Source organism: Mustela lutreola, chromosome 6 (assembly GCF_030435805.1).
Source record: "Mustela lutreola isolate mMusLut2 chromosome 6, mMusLut2.pri, whole genome shotgun sequence".
Classification (NCBI taxonomy): Eukaryota; Metazoa; Chordata; class Mammalia; order Carnivora; family Mustelidae; genus Mustela; species Mustela lutreola.
The window spans coordinates 118,857,965-118,874,707 of NC_081295.1; the positions used below are offsets into that span (position 1 = coordinate 118,857,965).

The window sequence follows — 16,743 nt, forward strand, 5'->3', positions numbered from 1 at the left end:
AATACGTTTCAGAGTGCTGACCCAGATTCTACTAGCAGCTTGCTATTACTCTCCAACAACCCCAAAATTTTGGATACTAAACCCCACAGTTTCAGACAAAAGATTGAGGATCTGTATCAGTTTGTAATTTGCCACTATTACCATTTGCTTCTAAAAATGGGACTCACATTTAAAAAGTCTGGGAGCTTCTGCTATCAATTATTATACATTTTGAAATGGCATCAATAGAAATCATTCCGTTTAATCAAAGGCGGCAAGCACTGGGCTCCCATCAGATGATTTTACAGCCAAGGTTTACCAAGTCTTTGGCCATGTGCCAGGCATTATGTTGCCTTCCATATTTTAGCTCATGTGATGCTGCTTCAGGAAGTACATACTATTCCAGGCCCATTATACACATACATATGAAGACACAGATGCTCAGAGAGGTTACATAACTTGCCTACCTCACAAGGCAGAGCTGCATCAGACCCTGACCTTCAGGAGCCATGCTATATCCCTCGCTAGTTAAGCAAGTCAGGGGGCAGTTCTGCTTCCTGGATTTTCTCCACCACTTTTAATAGTGGTAATGATATCACAAGTTAAGCAGAGACAACTGACTCGTTTTAAAAACTCTTTTTGATTTGTAAACTAAACAAACTTGATCTACAAATTACTAAGAAAAGATAAATACGAAGCCATAACATATAATTCCTAGTATTACTACCATTAACTCTAACCACACCAAAGTTATTTGAAGATGTTCTATCAACGTAACAATGTAATTTTCTACACCACAGAAAATCTCCCAGTAATCTTTTGGAAATCAGTGTGTGGAACATTTTCTGAGAGCTGTCCAGAAGAGACCAAGTTCCTACCCACAGGAGAGCCTGACATTTCCAAGAACAAACTCTCCACTATCTACTTTTGGGGTTTCCTTGGTGTCTCTGGGCTATAAAACCCAGTAATTTACTTTCCCTCCTGTAAACTAGGGTAGAAACAGCCTTAATTTCCTTTTTGCAAACCAAAATTCAAAGCTGTTTGGGGTGAGCATACCAAGAGGAAAAAAAGAGCCTTCTGAAGGGATTTTTCTGGCCAAGGATGCAACTTTCACTGGGACCACAATCTTCCAGGACAAGTGAATATGTTTAAGCTGACTGGATACAAATCAAATTCTTCAGACCACAAGACTGTTTTACTGTGTCCAGTCTCTAATTTTCGTAACTAAGACAGTAAAAACCGAACTTGAATTGGGAGAATTCAGAAAAAGGGAAATGTCTGACTTTTCAAACTTCTGTTAAATTTATCTTTTTCTACAAGTACATGCCTTTCTTAGTTTAAGATAGGCATTATTTTTAGATATAAAATAACCACACAAAAAATCATATTCTGCTTTACAGAAAGCAAAAATATACAGCAATTCCAAAATAAAGGGAAAGGACCGCTATCCCAATAAAATCATACTTTAAAAGATATATTAAGAAGTTCTTTAAAAACCATTTTTAATGAATTAAGAGGGTTTAGTGTAAGATCTAGAAAACTGTTATCCTAACGGATAGTTGTGTTTGGTTTTATTTTGTTGCGTTCACTGGAAAGAACGAGAAATTAGATCACACAAACCCATGAGACCCTGCTTCAGGACCTTGCATTCTATAGTCCTTAGTCAGCACTGTCCTCTTCCTTAGGATGTTAAAATCATTTTGCTCAAGTTAGGTATTATTCAAAAGAAATCTGGCTCCATGGGATGACAAAAGTAACAGGGCCATCATGAGAAAAGCTGTCTTGCCAAGCTACACAATCATTCTGGGGAGTGAACTTTGAAGGACCACTTCAATGGAATGGTTATGTTAACCATTTTTTTTTAAGTCTGAATTCCTGACATAAATATTAGGAATCTTTCTTAAAAACCAATGAATAAGTTGTCATATCTTCTGATATTGGAAGAACTTTTTATTCTCCCCAAAGTGGGGTCCATTTTTCAAAAGCTTTCATTCTTCATTCCTTATTTCAAAAAGTATTTCTTATTTTGGCAAACTGTAGCTATTTCTGGACAGTCTCCCCCACCACCCAAAACGTAGAGTAAAACCCAATTTATAGCCACATTTAATGCTAAGGTCTATAAATTTTCCGATTTCTCCAGTAAGCCTCCTTGGTTTCTTTTCTTATTCACTCTTAAGCTTGAGAAATTAAGTACAGAATTCCCCTAAACCATGATATAATCTATTCCTTCATGCTAGCCTTTGGTTTAGTTTCTCTGTGCTTCTGAACCCTCAGAAATGCATCTCACTTTTTTTTTTAATTTTATTTATTTATTTGGTGGACAGAGGCCACAAGTAGGCAGAGAGGCAGGCAGAGAGAGAGGGAGAAGCAGGCTCTCTGCTGAGCAGAGAGCCCAATGCGGGGCTCGATCCCGGGACCCTGAGACCATTACCTGAGCCAAAGGCAGAGGCTTAACCCACTGAGCCACCCAAAGGCCCCTGCATTTCACTTTATATCGTTCACATATATCAGTATTTACCTCATAATTCTATATACTTTTAATATATGATGTTTTCTTACAACATTTCCTTTTCTCAGGTATTTTTTGCCCTTTAGTAGATAGAATTCACTTCCACCCAAATCTTACTGTCTTCTCATCTAGAATTTGCTTTCCTGGAAATCAGTAGTTTCAGTATGACCACCAACATATCAAACTCTGCATTACATGAGAATTTGTGCGCAGGCTGAAAAACACCATGAGTTAAACAGAAGTTTAACACAGTGCCTGTTCCAAGGTACTGACTGAAGGCATACATCTGTTCAACAATCAGAAAATGAAAATCATATTATATAAAGCAAAATTCATGCCACCCAGAATCTTTCTAGGACTAGACATTTCAGGTAACTATGCTTTTAAATAATCTGTTGCTGCTTTTTTAAGTAACAAAAATTATATTTGAATCATTTTGGATAAAAAAAACTAAAATATGTTCTTCCTACTTCCATTAACATGCTACACTGAATATAATTTCATCTGTATCTGATGGCTAAGAGTCATAATAAACAGAAATTAAAGCACTAAGGTACAGTACAATGATGCCTGGGGCATAAGCAAGTGTGTAGGGCTATGCACATCTAAGTTAATAGTCTCAAATTACTAGTGGGGAAAAATTATGACAGATTTTAATTGCTTTTACTCTTATTTTGTCAGTTGGTCACACAGACATATGCTGCTATAAATGCCATAAGGAAACAGACCATGTATCAGGAGAGGGGCTAATTTTAAGTACCTACTATGTCCTGGGTCTGAGCTAAACTTTGCAGCACACATAGCAATCCGCCTGGGCACAAAGTAGATGACAGGTAAACACTAGATAAATGAACATCACTAATGCGCCTACCTAAGCAGGCGATCTCCCTTATGTACTATCTCTAATCTGCCATAGCCCAGAAAACACACTCTGAAGTGTTAAAGAACCTCATTTATAATATGTCTGGCATGGTACTTTCCATACAGCAGGGATGGTATGGCAAAACTGCACGGGCTGAACTGACCTGAGGATGGTTAACAGGGAGCATTTACAACGAGCATTCCACAAGAAACTATGGAAGTATCTTACACACAGTATCTAAGATGATACTTACAACACAAACAATACTGTCCCCATTTTACAGATGTAGAAATTGAGGCTCCAAGCAGGTGCATAGTTTGTATAAAATCAAGCAGCTAGTCTCTGGGGGGAGTATACTGTGAATTCAGGCAGGCGGACTGCGGAACAATATACTGTACTGCCTTGGAATAAATATGTAGTAAATACGTGAAGGTCCAAAAGACATGAAGTTTATAACGACTTTTTTTTTTTAAAGATTTTATTTATTTACTTGACAGAGAGAGATCACAAGTAAGCAGAGAGGCAGGCAGAGAGAGAGGGGGAAGCAGGCTCCCCACTGAGCAGAGAGCCCAATGTGGGGCTCGATCCCGGGACCCTGAGACCATGACCTGAGCCGAAGGCAGAGGCTTTAACCCACTGAGCCACCCAGGTGTCCCTATAACAACTTTTTTTCCCTAAAAGTTTTTGCTGACTTTCTGATTCTCTGGTACATTCTCAACTGGTGAGTGTTACTATAGGTAACTATTATACTAACAGGACAAAGCAATAAACTAGGAAAGCTAGCCAAGTAAAGTATAAGCCAGTGAGCTACTGTACACTCCAGATGATGGGTTCCAAACAAGTAGAAGCCTGAGAGATCTGTGTGTATTAGGGTCATTAGGGAGGGCTTTAAGAAGTTAAGACCTAAGCCCAAGAAGTGTAGGAATAAAGAGATGGGGTGAGAGAGGGAGCATTCTGTAGCTTAAGAATAAACATAAAACCTTTGTGGAACTGGGGGCGGGGCTCATAAATAGATGAATGGGGCAAACACACATATTGGTTTAGAACATTTATATCCACTGCAGCTGTAAGCTCCCATTCGTGCCAGCTTTTCTTGGTCAAACAGCTGGACAGACACATGTTGCAGTGGCACTACTAGTGAGGGTGGGGTACGGCAGCTAATGTAAAGGCCAGATCTGAAGCTATGATTCCACAGCTCTTGTTAAGGGTCTTTGGAGGTGGGGAGTGTGGGACAGGGAAATTCCCAAACCTAAAAAGGGAGGACATGCTGACCTAGGGATTATTTAAATATAGTGTCAGCTGCTCAGAAATCTTTCACTAGGTTGAACAAGAATCACCTCTAATTAATGACACACCTAGTGTAACTAGTGCCTGCAGAGCCTCCCTGCCCCTAGGAATCCCAGGGATGACAGGCTGGGGCTGCTCTTAGGCCACCTACCATCTCCATAAGAGACACAAGAGCAAGTCAGGGGTCAGCTGTCTTATGCAAGGAAATGGAGATACATGCACACTTTATGACAAGAGACTGGACATTTTAGCATGAGGCCCAAAGTAAAAATGCTGTGGTCAACAAAGATTTCTAGTCTTGCTTAACTACATGGCAGCGAAATCCTCAGCAAAATTTCAACAGTCTCTGAGTGTGAGCCGTAAAAGTAATTTGATCCGTACTTGAAGGTGGGAGGTATTTGAAAGTTTCTCACTTCAGCAGGATATACTAGGGGTTAAGGTATTTCTGGCAAACCTCCAAATGCTACACTATTCAGCTAATTAAAGATAGTCACCTCCAAACTTGTATAGTCTTTCTCTCATCTCTCAGACATCAGAACTACAGATATATCAAAGTAATGCAGGGGTTGGGCGGAGGAGTAATCCAGGGAAGATATGAAACCGAATGTATGCATTTGAAGTACATCTTTTAAGGGGTGCCTGGGTGGCTCCGTCAGTTAAGCATCTGCCTTCAGCTCAGGTCATGATCTCAGGGTCCTGGGATCAAGTAATGCATTGGGCTCTCTGCTCAGTGGGGAGCCTGCTTCTCTCTCTGCCTCAGCTCCTCTCCCCCTGCTCATGTTCTCTTTTCCTCAACAATAAATAAATAAAATCTTAAAAAAAAATCTAATGAATACCCATCAGTTGTCAGGCACTGCTCTAGGGACTGGGACTATAAACTTAAGAAAGACTAAGTCACTCTGAAAGATGATAGTATACCCCATTCATTATTATTACCCTTTATCATGCCCAACCACTTGAGGCTACAGGCAGGAAGTTCTTCTAGTGCCCCACTAGCACCAGATAAGTTTCCTTTCCTGCTTCTGCCTCTGATCATGGCTTCCCAGCCTGGAATGCTCTCACTGTACTTCACCTATCTAAATCTTCACATCCTTCAAAGCCAGCTGAAGTCCTCCTCCTGGAAGCTCTGGTCTCTATCTCATTCCCAAAGTTATGCCTCATTTCTCTGAACTACTAACAATTACTGCCAGTACCACCATCAGCCTATTTAGAAATTTGTCATCCTCTAAGAGATACTTTTATTCATTCAATGAATCCTGAGTACCAACTGTGTGACAGCATTGTTCTAGGAGCTGGAGAAAGGGCAGCAAAGAGCACTGGTTTTAACCTCCCCAAAAGAACTCCTGGGGACAGTTCTTCTCTTATACTGCTTTTTAAAAATCTTCCTGTGTAGACCTCGGTTTGTACTCAGTGCTTAATACCTAACAATATATCAGGCCCTTGGGCTGCTTTGGTCCAAGCTCACTCAAATTGAAGTTACATAAACTAAGGGGGAACAAAAGCCAACAAAGCCATTTCTAAATGAACTTCCACTTCTTAAAAACCTCAAAAGAACAAGGAAGGAAAAGAAAACAGGCAATGAAAGTGCTGCTGAACAAACACATTTTACTCACACTGACAAAGCACATCCAATTCCCCCCTCCAAGCCATGCAAAAGTGACCTTTTTCTCTCAAAATCGATACATCTCCAGATTCAAGGGTTTAACAACAGGTCTCAGAGAACTTTAAAGCACCCCTGAGCTTCCTAAACCAGGCTTTCTAAAGCTTTGTTTCTTGACGAGTAAACCCCTTAATGAATCCTGCATATGCCACTTAGCAGACTAATCCAGTGAAGTTCACTACAACGAGCTAGAATTTGAGCTTTAAACACAAGAGGGACTAAAGTTATACTTTGAACGTAATAAATCCAGACACAATGTTAATATAAACAAAAGCTAGGTCCTGCGGAGCGTGGTGGAAGGGGAATCAAGAGAATTTCCTCCAGGTGAGCGGCGAGATTCTGCAAGGCGTGGAAGATTCTGCAGGAGGTGAGGGATATTTGAAATAAATACTTCTTTGCTCTGAAGTGGCTTGTGAGACAGAACAGTTGGCACCCTACAGCGGGCGAGGGTGAAGCCGGGCTGTGCCATGCGGCGGCCGGCGGCTGCCACCTGGGCACTCCCACCATTCTCCTCAGCTGGGTCAGGATGCGAGACGAGAGCCCGGCGCCGCGCAGACCCGCACCCGCGCTCCTCGCCCCGTGGGCCGCCCGCCCTCGACCCGGGGCACCCAGCAAACCCACCCGGTCGGGTCTCAGAAGCGCGGACCTCTCTGGAGACCCAGAAGACGGGCGGGGGAGAGGGGGTCTCCGGGCGGCCGTCCAGCCCCGGGGCGTTACTCACCTGAGCAGACTGGAGAGGGGATGGCTCGAGGACCCGAGGCCGCCGCCGCCGCCGCCGCTCCCGGAGGAGCCGCCGCCGCCCCCGAAGCCTGAGGAGAGCCGCTTCCCGGACAGCAGCTTCTCTACGGCCGGGAGGTGCCCTGTGCGGGCTGCCTCCAGCAGCTCCTGCTCCTTCCCCATCCCCAGGGCCACCGCCCCCTGGACCCCCTTCCCGGGGCTGCGGCCGAGCCCGCTCCGGCTCCCAAACTTTCCGTCTCCGGGCAACGCACCCCCCAAACCGGCCGGGGACACCACCCCCCTCCCCCCCGCCTTTTCGCCCCAAGAGCGCGTCACTTCCGGGATCTGGCGTCACGCGTCACCGCGCCCCCGCGCCCCGCCCCCTTGCCCACCTAGCTGGGCGGGGCTCGGCCGGCGGGTACAGGTGTCTTTGGTCTGCGGGAAATAGACCCGGATATGCGGGATAGGCCTCCGGGGGCAAGAGGAAAACGCCTTGTAGATACCCGCTGTACAGGTGGAAGGGGGCAAACGGGTCCCACCTGTATGCGCCTACCAAAGTGCGCTCCTTCCCCAAAGGTTTTGGGAGCCCTCAGGAAATACGGTAAATTCACCCAGGCAGCGTAGAAACAAAGAGAGAAATATGGTAACGCGCACCTACATTTCCAAGCCCATTCTTTCAGCACGTGTAAGTTAAATATGTGGTGAATGTGGAGACCTAATGATGCAGAGGTAAATAAAATGCACCGCCCCGTACCTCAATGAGGGAAGAGAGGAAGAATTTTAAATAGAAACATCTCTACTTCTTCATGGCCCCAGTCTCTGAAATGGCTTGTTAAAGTGAATAGTGCAAAAAAGTTGAAGAAGAAGAAGAAGACCTCCCTTCCCAGCAGGATTTGCTTCCTCTTGCTTTTGATAAGATTAACTAAACTGACATAAGAAGTCACGTTTGTGAAACCGACCTCAATCTTGAGGACTGGTGAACTGGAAAACTCGCTTTATTGGGTAGAAACTATGTGTTTTTGCTACTAGAACTGTTCCTAGCTCGAAGTAAGCGGTCAAAAGTTGTGGATTGGATTCAAATGGATTGGATCAATTCTGTTCAAACCATATGATTTATTTATTTTTATTTATTTATTTTTAAGGTATTTAAAGAACCGAAGAGAAATGCTGGAGACTCACACAGGCCCATGGTCTCTACCCAACTGAAATGTACGAGGTTGAGTCCCTGCCTAAGTTTTATCAGATAGCCGCATCCCACTACACGGGCGATGACGGAATTGAGTTTTCTCCCGTCCCCAAACTTTACTCTGAAGAAAGCGGATTAAGGAGTTAACTACGTTTTTAGAAAGGCAGAAGTTTCGGGGAAGCGGGGGAGTCCTTCAGTAAACAATACAACTATCCTTTACAAATGCTGATTTCCCAACGTGGAAGGAAAATCCACAAACTGAATTTTGTACCCTGAATCCTCCCTTTCCATTCGCCACCAACCAATTCAGAGTTAAAACGGAGCCCCGAAGTCTACTACGCGGGCTTCAAACTGTCCCCTCCGAGGACCCGTAGAAGTGATGTTATCATAGCGCGACGACAGGAAGTAAGCTTGCGGGCTGCTGTATTACACTAGGTCGAGAGCTCCAGAGCTGTCAGGACTGCGATCTCTCCCCTTTTCCTTGCTGCTATGGATAATGCCTGCGAGTCGCCCACGGAAAAAGGAGGAGAAACAGGGGAGCCAGATGAAACGGCCGCTGCTCCCCGGGGCCCAGGAGCTACCGACACGGACGGAATCCCGGAGGAAACTGACGGGGACGGAGATGGGGACTTGAAAGAAGCGACTGCCGAAGAAAGCGAGGTAGGGAGAGAAGTGTTGATGAGGCCAGAGATTGTTACTGCTTGCTGGACCGGCTTTCTGGTTGGTCCCTGCCAAGCTAACTCGAACTCATCATGACTCCTTCCAGATCTGCGAAGGTGGATGGGGAGAGGGAGAAAACAAAACAAAACTGTAATGCTGGTTCGGTTCTAGACACCCAGCCATTGGGTTAATACTTTTATTCCCTCCCCTTAGATATCAAGGCTACTTCTAAGGGAGGGTTTTTTTTTTTTTTTTTTAAGTAAATTCTATTCCCAAGGTGGGGCTTGAACTCAACGACCGTGAAATCAGGAGTGGCTTGGTCTATGCAGGGAGTCACTCAGGCGCCCCTAAGGGACTCTGACATAGCCTCAAGGTTTTTCTGGTGAGGAAATAGGGATCAGATGTCACACTAAGACTTAGCCCAAGAGCTAGAACCCAGGATTCCTAGTACCCCTTTGACCGAAATATGGTTTTTCCTAGATGTTCCTCAAGCATAACTTTGTCATTATGTTAGGTCCGTTATTAAACGAAATGAGACTGAGGCAAAGTGAAAGTTATGCGAAGCTTTATTCTATGCCAAGCATTAGAAGTCAAACTGACCAGCCCTGGCCGTCTCCGAAGAGAGCGACCACCCCCAGCTTATAGGCTCAAGAATTGACTGACTGACCGGTCAGGGTCGCCTTCGAAGAGACGGACTACCCCCAGGCTACAGGCTTAAGAATTGACTGACCAGTCAGGGCCGCCTCCGAAGAGAGCGACCTCTCCCAATCTTACAGGCTGCCTTTTATTGGGTGAAACTGCAACCCATATCTTGGTATCTTAGCCCACCGGGTTTGTGTGTCTCTTGTTGATTGGCTAGTTCCATCTGGTCTGGTGACTTGTTATTTAAGATTACCCCATACCAGGAACCGGTTACAAATAGTACTTTCTAGGAAGGCTTAGTCAGTTAATTATTCAGTGTGAATAATAAGATGGTGGTCCTTCCCAAGATGGAGTCATTTTGGTTTGGGCAAGACCTTCTCACTGTTACAAACAGTACTTCGTACTGATTAGATGTCTCCATCTGGCTTGACTCGTCCTTGTATTCTGGGCTTTGCTATCAGGAACTAGCTTACTACATTTTACTGGTTTTCCAGACTTGCTTCTAAGTAAGTTCCTCTGGGAGGCAGGGTCAATTTAAGTTCACTGCACAAACAACAAAATGGCTTTTAACCGAGATGGAGTTGCTCTGGCTAAATAGGTCCTTACATTTATATGCTGCAGAATCTTTCAAGGGAGACTTTGAGGAAGTTACTGGATTAGCCATTTTTTACCCTCTTTGGATATTTAACTATTACCAGTGACCTGGGTGTTAATGTCCAAAGGTCTCTACAGCATAAATACCCCAAACCCATCAGTTGTGCCACCCGAAGAGCTCAGCAGTGTTGCCTAACTGAGCATCAATCGGGGATGTCGGTGTTCTTTCAGTTCCATTTCTAGAAATAGAATTTTGGGGTCTTAGAGCTTCTGTGGGACTTAAAGAGATCATGGGGCAGGACATTGGATTAAATAGAAACAGTCTTTCAGAGCACTAAGTGGCATCAAGATAAAGTAAGAACTTTTAGAAAAAGAAAAATGTGATGAAATTATTTTAAGAAGGAACCTTTAAAACAGATCTGAAGGACAGAGAAGATGTGAATAATTGGCTTAGTCCCATAAAGAGCTCACTAGTTGCACCCAACAGAAGATAAATTTTTTTTTATCTGAAACACTTTCTAAAAATTGATCATCTAGGGACACCTGGATGGCCCAGTTGTTAAGCGGCTGCCTTCAGCTTAGGTCATGGTTCCAGAGTCCTGGGATCTGGCCTCACATCAGGCTCCCTGCTCAGCAGGGAGTCTGCTTCTCCCTCCCCCTGCTCTTGTGTGCTCACTTGGCGCGTGCGCTCTCTTTCTCTCTCTAAAGATGAAATAAAATCTTTTTTTTTAAAAAGTGATCACATACCATACCACGAAGAAAAACACAAACTCTTAAAAGCAGAAATCAAAACACGTCACATCCTGTTAGTACAGTGCAATAAACCTAAAATTAATAATGCAAAGCTTCTCCCCACCCTCACTCCCCCCCCAAAAAAAAAAAACTAGCACCTGGATATTTTAAACTTTTTAAAGTAGGCTTTAGGTTAAAGAAATAAACAAAGGGAACAGTACATTAAATCCTGTGGCCAAAACTTTATTTAAAGAAAAATTCATAGCTTTATATATTTTTATTAATAAACAGGAGATGCTGAAAATGAGCACCCAACTCAAGAAACCAGAAAAAGAACAACAGGGGCTCCTGGGTGCCTCAGTTGGTGAAGTGTCTGCCTTCAGCTCAGGTTGTGATCCCGAGGTCCCAGGATCCAGCTCCAAGGCAGGCTCCCTTCTAAAATAGGGGCCCCCAACCCCCCAACTCATGCTCTATTAAATAAACAAAATCTTTTAAATTTGAAAATCTAAGAAAAATGGCTCATTTGGGGGGAAATATAAATCATCAAAACTAAAGCACAGAGAGGTTAGAAAACTTGTACTAAATAGGTAACTAGAGAAGAACTTGAAAAGTGTTTTTAAAGGTATACTGCCGGGGTGCCTGGGTGGCTCAGAGGGTTAAGCCTTTGCCTTTGGCTTGGGTCATGATCTCAGGGTCCTGAGATAGAGACCCACATCGGGCTCTCTGCTCAGCGAGGAGCCTGCTTCCGCCTCTCTCTCTGTCTGCCTCTCTGCCTACCTGTAATCTGTCAAATAAATAAATAAAATCTTTTTAAAATTAAAAAAAAAATAAAGGTATACTGCCTTCACTTTCACCTAGGCACCCCACCTCAACCCTGTCATATTCCTGTATGAGTTTTTGTGAGTTCCTCTTTGGGAAAAACAGGTTAAATCCCGTTAATGAGGTTTGTTGTGTCTTTTGATTTTAATTGCTATTAAACAGACGTTAAACATCTAGCATGAGTAAACCTATGCTAAAGGCTTATGTGGGGAGAGATAAATAACAAGAGTCAAACTACCTTCAAAAAGTTTTCAGTCTAGTAATGGAACATAAATATGTGCATGATACAATACAGTGAGAGGAAGAAATGAGCACTACATGTGGGAGAAGTTCACTTATAAATTCCAAATCCAGGGGCGCATGGCTGGCTCAGTCAATAGAACATGTGCCTCTTGATCTCAGGGTCATGAGTTCGAGCCCCATGCTAGGGGTAGAAGTTACTTTAAAAAAAAAAACTATTTCAAGTTCCAAATCCAAAGAAACACTGTTTTGATGAGAAGGTGCCTCGTTTTTAATATTCTTTACAGATGGAATCATCAGCAAAAAAGAGATCTATAGATTTAGAGGCAAAAGAGCTGGCTGGCTGGAAAGGACTTTTCTCTCATCCCCTTTAAAGAATGAGGTCAGGAAGGTGGGCTCAAGGGGAGGGAGTGTTTTTCATGATTCTTGGCACATCATTTCTTTTGTAAACATACTAGAGCTATGAGCACAGCTAAACTGGAAAACTGGATTATTTGGCTGGTTTTCTTTCCACAGGTGGGCTATATAAACTTCTTTAGGGGAGAGAGTGCATCTTACTCATGATGATGGTACACGCCAGTGTCTGGAATCAAAAACCTATTGAATAATGGATTTGTTGTGTTGTAATGAGAATGAGGTCTTACCATGCCCAAGGCTGGAAAGTAAGTCACATATATAATGGGGTTTCTTTCATCTTTTCAGCTCAAGAGTCAGGACATCTCAGATTTAACAGCAGTTGAAAGGGAAGACTCATCTTTACTTACTCCTGCAGCCAAAAAAATGAAAATAGATACCAAAGAAAAGAAAGAGAAGAAGCAAAAAGTGGATGAAGATGAGATTCAAAAGATGCAGTAAGTCACTTTCTGATTTTTTTCCCCCATGTCAGAACTCTAACTTGACCACACAAAGTTAATAAATTCTTTTGGCCTTTAAATTTTTTTCCTTTTTTGTATTAAAAAAATAATAAAGCAAATAATATCTTGTGTTACATTTAAGGAAATATAAATAAGTAAAAATAACATCAGCAGAGATAAAAACTAAATATTCTGGTGTATGGGCTCTAAGATATTTTCTATACATATATATCTAGAAAAAATTTTTTTCAAAGATGTTACTCTTTGTAACCTATTTTTCACATTATGTATGGTGAATGTTTTCCATGTCAATAATTATATATCTAGGTCGTAACTTTTTTAAAAAATGAAATAGCTTCATTGTGGGGTTTTTTTGTTATGTTTTTTTTTTTTTTTAAGATTTTATTTTTAAGTAATCTCTGCACCCAACATGGGGCTTAAACCCACAACCCCAGGATCAAGAGTCACACACTCCACTGGACTGAGCCAGCCAGGCACCCCTCATGGTGTTTTCTGATTGTAAAAGTAGTATGGGCTCATGCAAATTATTCTGAGAATATAGAGAAATGGAAAAAATAATTACCTATAATCCCACTACCCAGAGTTAACCCCGGGTATATATTTGATTATATACTTTTTCAGATTTGGGGTTTTTTGGCTGTTTTTTGTTATTATTGTTGTTGTTGTTTTCAGACTTGTTTTTACCATTTGATATGTATAGCTAAATATTTTTAGTAAATATGCCCATAAATCATCAGTTGCAATGCTGCATTATATTCCATCATGCAGATGAATTATTTAATCAGTCCCTGTAGTTCTTTTTTTTTTTTTCTCTTTTTCTCTTGACACCATTTTGATGAGATGAGTATCTTTGAGCACATCTTTGCATACTGGTCCATTTATTTCCTAAATAAACTCCTGGAAGTCAATCGCCAGTTCAGACAGTATAAATATTTTCAAAGGCTCTTCATACACATTTCCAGATTCTTCTCCAGAAAAGTTGTTATACTTCACACTCTACCAGCAGATATGAGTTTGTGTCCTCCTATTCTTACTAAATACCATTCTTTATAATACTTGTCTGGTTCGGGCGCCTGGGTGGCTCAGTGGGTTAAGCCTCTGCCTTCGGCTCAGGTCATGATCTCAGGGTCCTGGGATCGAGCCCCGCATTGGGCTCTCTGCTCATCGGGGAGCCTGCTTCCCCCTCTCTCTCTGCCTGCCTCTCTACCTACTTGTGATCTCTGTCTGTCAAATAAATAAATAAAATCTTAAAAAAAAAAAAAAAAAAAACTTGTCTGGTTCATGAAAAATGTTATTTTAGTTTATCCTTTTATTTTTTATTTTTTCAAGATGTTATTTATCTACCTGACAGAGAGAGAGAGAGCACAAGCAGGGGCAATAGCAGAGGGAGAGGGAGAAGTAGGCTCCCCACCAAGCAGGGAGCCCGATGCAGGGCTCCATCCCAGGACCCCAAGAACACAACACGAACCAAAGGCAGACGCTCAACCATCTGAGCCACCCAGGTGCCCCGGTGTTTCATTTTCATTTCTTTAGTTAATAGTAGTTATTTTTTCCCCTGAATTCACCATTAGTATTTTTGTAAACTCCCTGTTCGTGTCCTTTGCTCGTTCTCTAAATTAATACAGCTTTTTATTTATTTGAAAGTATTAAGAGCATTAACTCTTTTCCATATATTTTAAGAACATTTCCCCCAAGTGGGTTAATGTTGAAAACTACTGGTTTGAATATAAAATTTATGCATCAAAATTTTACCATCAATGTGTGGTAAGGTAGAGTTAACGGGGAGAGAGAGCCACATGCTGAAAACACAGTTCATGGAATCTAGATAGTGTAGTATACTGTGATCAACATTGTTGTTTAAGTTTTTGTTCTTAGTAAAGTAGAAGGAAAGTTGTGTTTCACTTTTTCTCAAGTTCCTTAAGAGTAAAAATGCTTTGGAGTGCCTGGGTGGCTCAGTTGGTTGAGCATCTGCCTTCATAAGTTGAAGTGGTTGTGATCCCAGGATCCTAGGATCGAGACCTACATTGGGCTCCTTGCTCAGCAGGAAGCCTGCTTCTCCCTCTGCCTGCTGCTCCCCCTGCTTGTGCTTTCTCTCTGTCAAATAAATTAATTTTTAAAAAAGTAAAAATGCTTTATCTTCACTCCTTGTAAGCACCAAGCCTAATGCTATTGACCCCTTGAAAATTCTTTTCCTAGTTGTCTGAGATTTGCTTTTAGTGAAGTGATAATTTATCTTAAGTATTTGTTCTTGTAAGCCAACTCAATTACCTGAATCTTTGTCTAGAATCCTGGTTTCTTCTTTTTCGGAGGAGCAGCTGAACCGTTACGAAATGTATCGCCGGTCAGCCTTCCCTAAGGCAGCCATTAAGAGGGTAAGGATGTACAGCTATACTTGATTTACATTGGTTATGAGAGCTGAACTAGACTTGAGAGCTATGTCCGTAAGCATTCTGAGTGGAGTGTTAGTCAAGGTGGTGGATCATTCATGCAGGAAAATAAAAATAACATGCCCTTCAATTATCAGAGAGAGTTTTGTGTTCCAGGGATAGGGTCTCAACATATAGGTCAGTATACACCCAAATCCTTGTTTTAATTGTCTTAATTTCAACATCCAGCCTTTAGCAAACACTTTCCGCTTTCTTGGGAAAAAAAAATTCTTAGCGGTACCATATTCCAAAGCTAGTTCTTGCCTATATTAATCATAATCTTTTGTCCTTTTTTAAGCTGATCCAGTCCATCACGGGCACCTCTGTGTCTCAGAATGTTGTTATTGCTATGTCTGGTATTTCCAAGGTTTTCGTCGGGGAGGTGGTAGAAGAAGGTGAGTTATTATTGATACACATGAGATTGAACCTCTGGTGGTCTTACTTTCAAGACTATCTATACTAAGGGACCTGGTAAAGCACTTGTGGGAGTTTGCATTTGCACTAGGAGTTGACCACGTGGGGCACCTGTATTCTGGAGAGCATGACCATTATTCCTCAAAAGTTTTAATACTCAGAGGCAAGGAAACATCTGGGAAAACTCCTTTCTGGATTCCTGTCCTCAGGCCAGGGTGACAGAAGTGGACTTCATATTTTTCTCCAATGGACTTAGCTCATTTCTGTTTGCCAAATTAAAGACACAAGAAAAGCAATCACTGGGTGCTGACCAGTGTGATATGATGAGGAGTTGTCCCCGATGTTACGACCTATGGGACCTGTCCTCTGTCTGTCAAGGGAAGAACCTAGCTGCTGTGTATTGCTAATCCCATCAGTTAAACTTTTTCTTTTTAAGCAGAAGTTATGTTTTAAACTGTTGCCCATTATACTAAAGCTAACGTGGTATGTTTTATAGCATTCTCTTTTAAGAAGGGACAGTATCTTGGCTTATTCCCTCAGCAAGCTTAAGAAGGATTATGGGGATTATGTGATATGATGTCCTTGTGTGACAATGAAACTTTTCTTTTTGTCCTCTGTTTAGCACTGGATGTGTGTGAGAAGTGGGGAGAAATGCCACCACTACAACCCAAACATATGAGGGAGGCTGTTCGGAGGTTAAAGTCGAAGGGGCAGATCCCCAACTCAAAGCACAAAAAAATCATCTTCTTCTAGACCAAAGCCTAGAAAGGCCTGGTACTGAAGGGAATAGTGCTGGTTCCAGACTTGCTGCTGCATGAGACTTTCGCACTGGTGCTTTCTTATCTTGGTCCTCCAAGGATTCCATGGTGATTTTAATGTCTTTCTCGGAACTCTGATACTCATCACATCTAAAGGCATGCAGCCTGTTTCATACCTGCCTTGTCTAAATATTGAGGCATTTAACTGTTTCTGACTAGTTGGAAGAAGGTACATGGGCCTTAAGCATCTTCTAGACAGGGAAGCTGCTTTCAGAGAGAAAACCTTTCCAAGAGAGCTTCAATGGTTTCGCACTGAAGCATGAAGTTGCTATGACTTAGGTTGTTTCTTCCTTCTGGTTTTAAGTAGATGAAACAACCAGAAA

General features: G+C 42.3%; 2 protein-coding genes across 10 annotated transcripts in view; one reads left to right on the top strand and one right to left on the bottom strand.

Annotated features, from left to right (window-relative positions):
• Positions 1–7,327, bottom strand: part of ANKS1A (ankyrin repeat and sterile alpha motif domain containing 1A) — a 178,854-nt gene extending 171,527 nt beyond the window's left edge. For 3 of the 8 annotated variants that reach the window (XM_059178566.1, XM_059178567.1, XM_059178565.1), the window contains exon 1: positions 7,019–7,326. In XM_059178566.1, coding sequence (XP_059034549.1) covers positions 7,019–7,197 — 179 coding nt within the window. In that variant the 5' untranslated portion in view covers positions 7,198–7,326. Of the gene's footprint in view, positions 1–7,018 lie in introns of all 8 variants that reach the window. The other 5 variants (XM_059178571.1, XM_059178572.1, XM_059178570.1 and 2 more) reach the window with 3 other exon arrangements.
• A 1,022-nt stretch (positions 7,328–8,349) lies between these two features.
• TAF11 (TATA-box binding protein associated factor 11) lies at positions 8,350–16,562 on the top strand. 2 transcript variants are annotated; one of them, XM_059178576.1, is made up of 5 exons: positions 8,370–8,860; positions 12,590–12,738; positions 15,047–15,134; positions 15,487–15,583; positions 16,225–16,562. In XM_059178576.1, the coding sequence occupies exons 1-5, from the start codon at positions 8,690–8,692 to the stop codon at positions 16,353–16,355; spliced, it is 636 nt and encodes a 211-aa protein (XP_059034559.1). In that variant the 5' UTR covers positions 8,370–8,689; the 3' UTR covers positions 16,356–16,562. The 2 variants fall into 2 exon arrangements, with proteins under 2 accessions (XP_059034560.1, XP_059034559.1); XM_059178577.1 differs by lacking the exon at positions 15,487–15,583 and having other exon boundaries at positions 8,350–8,860; positions 16,225–16,281.
• The last annotated feature ends 181 nt before the right edge of the window (positions 16,563–16,743 follow it).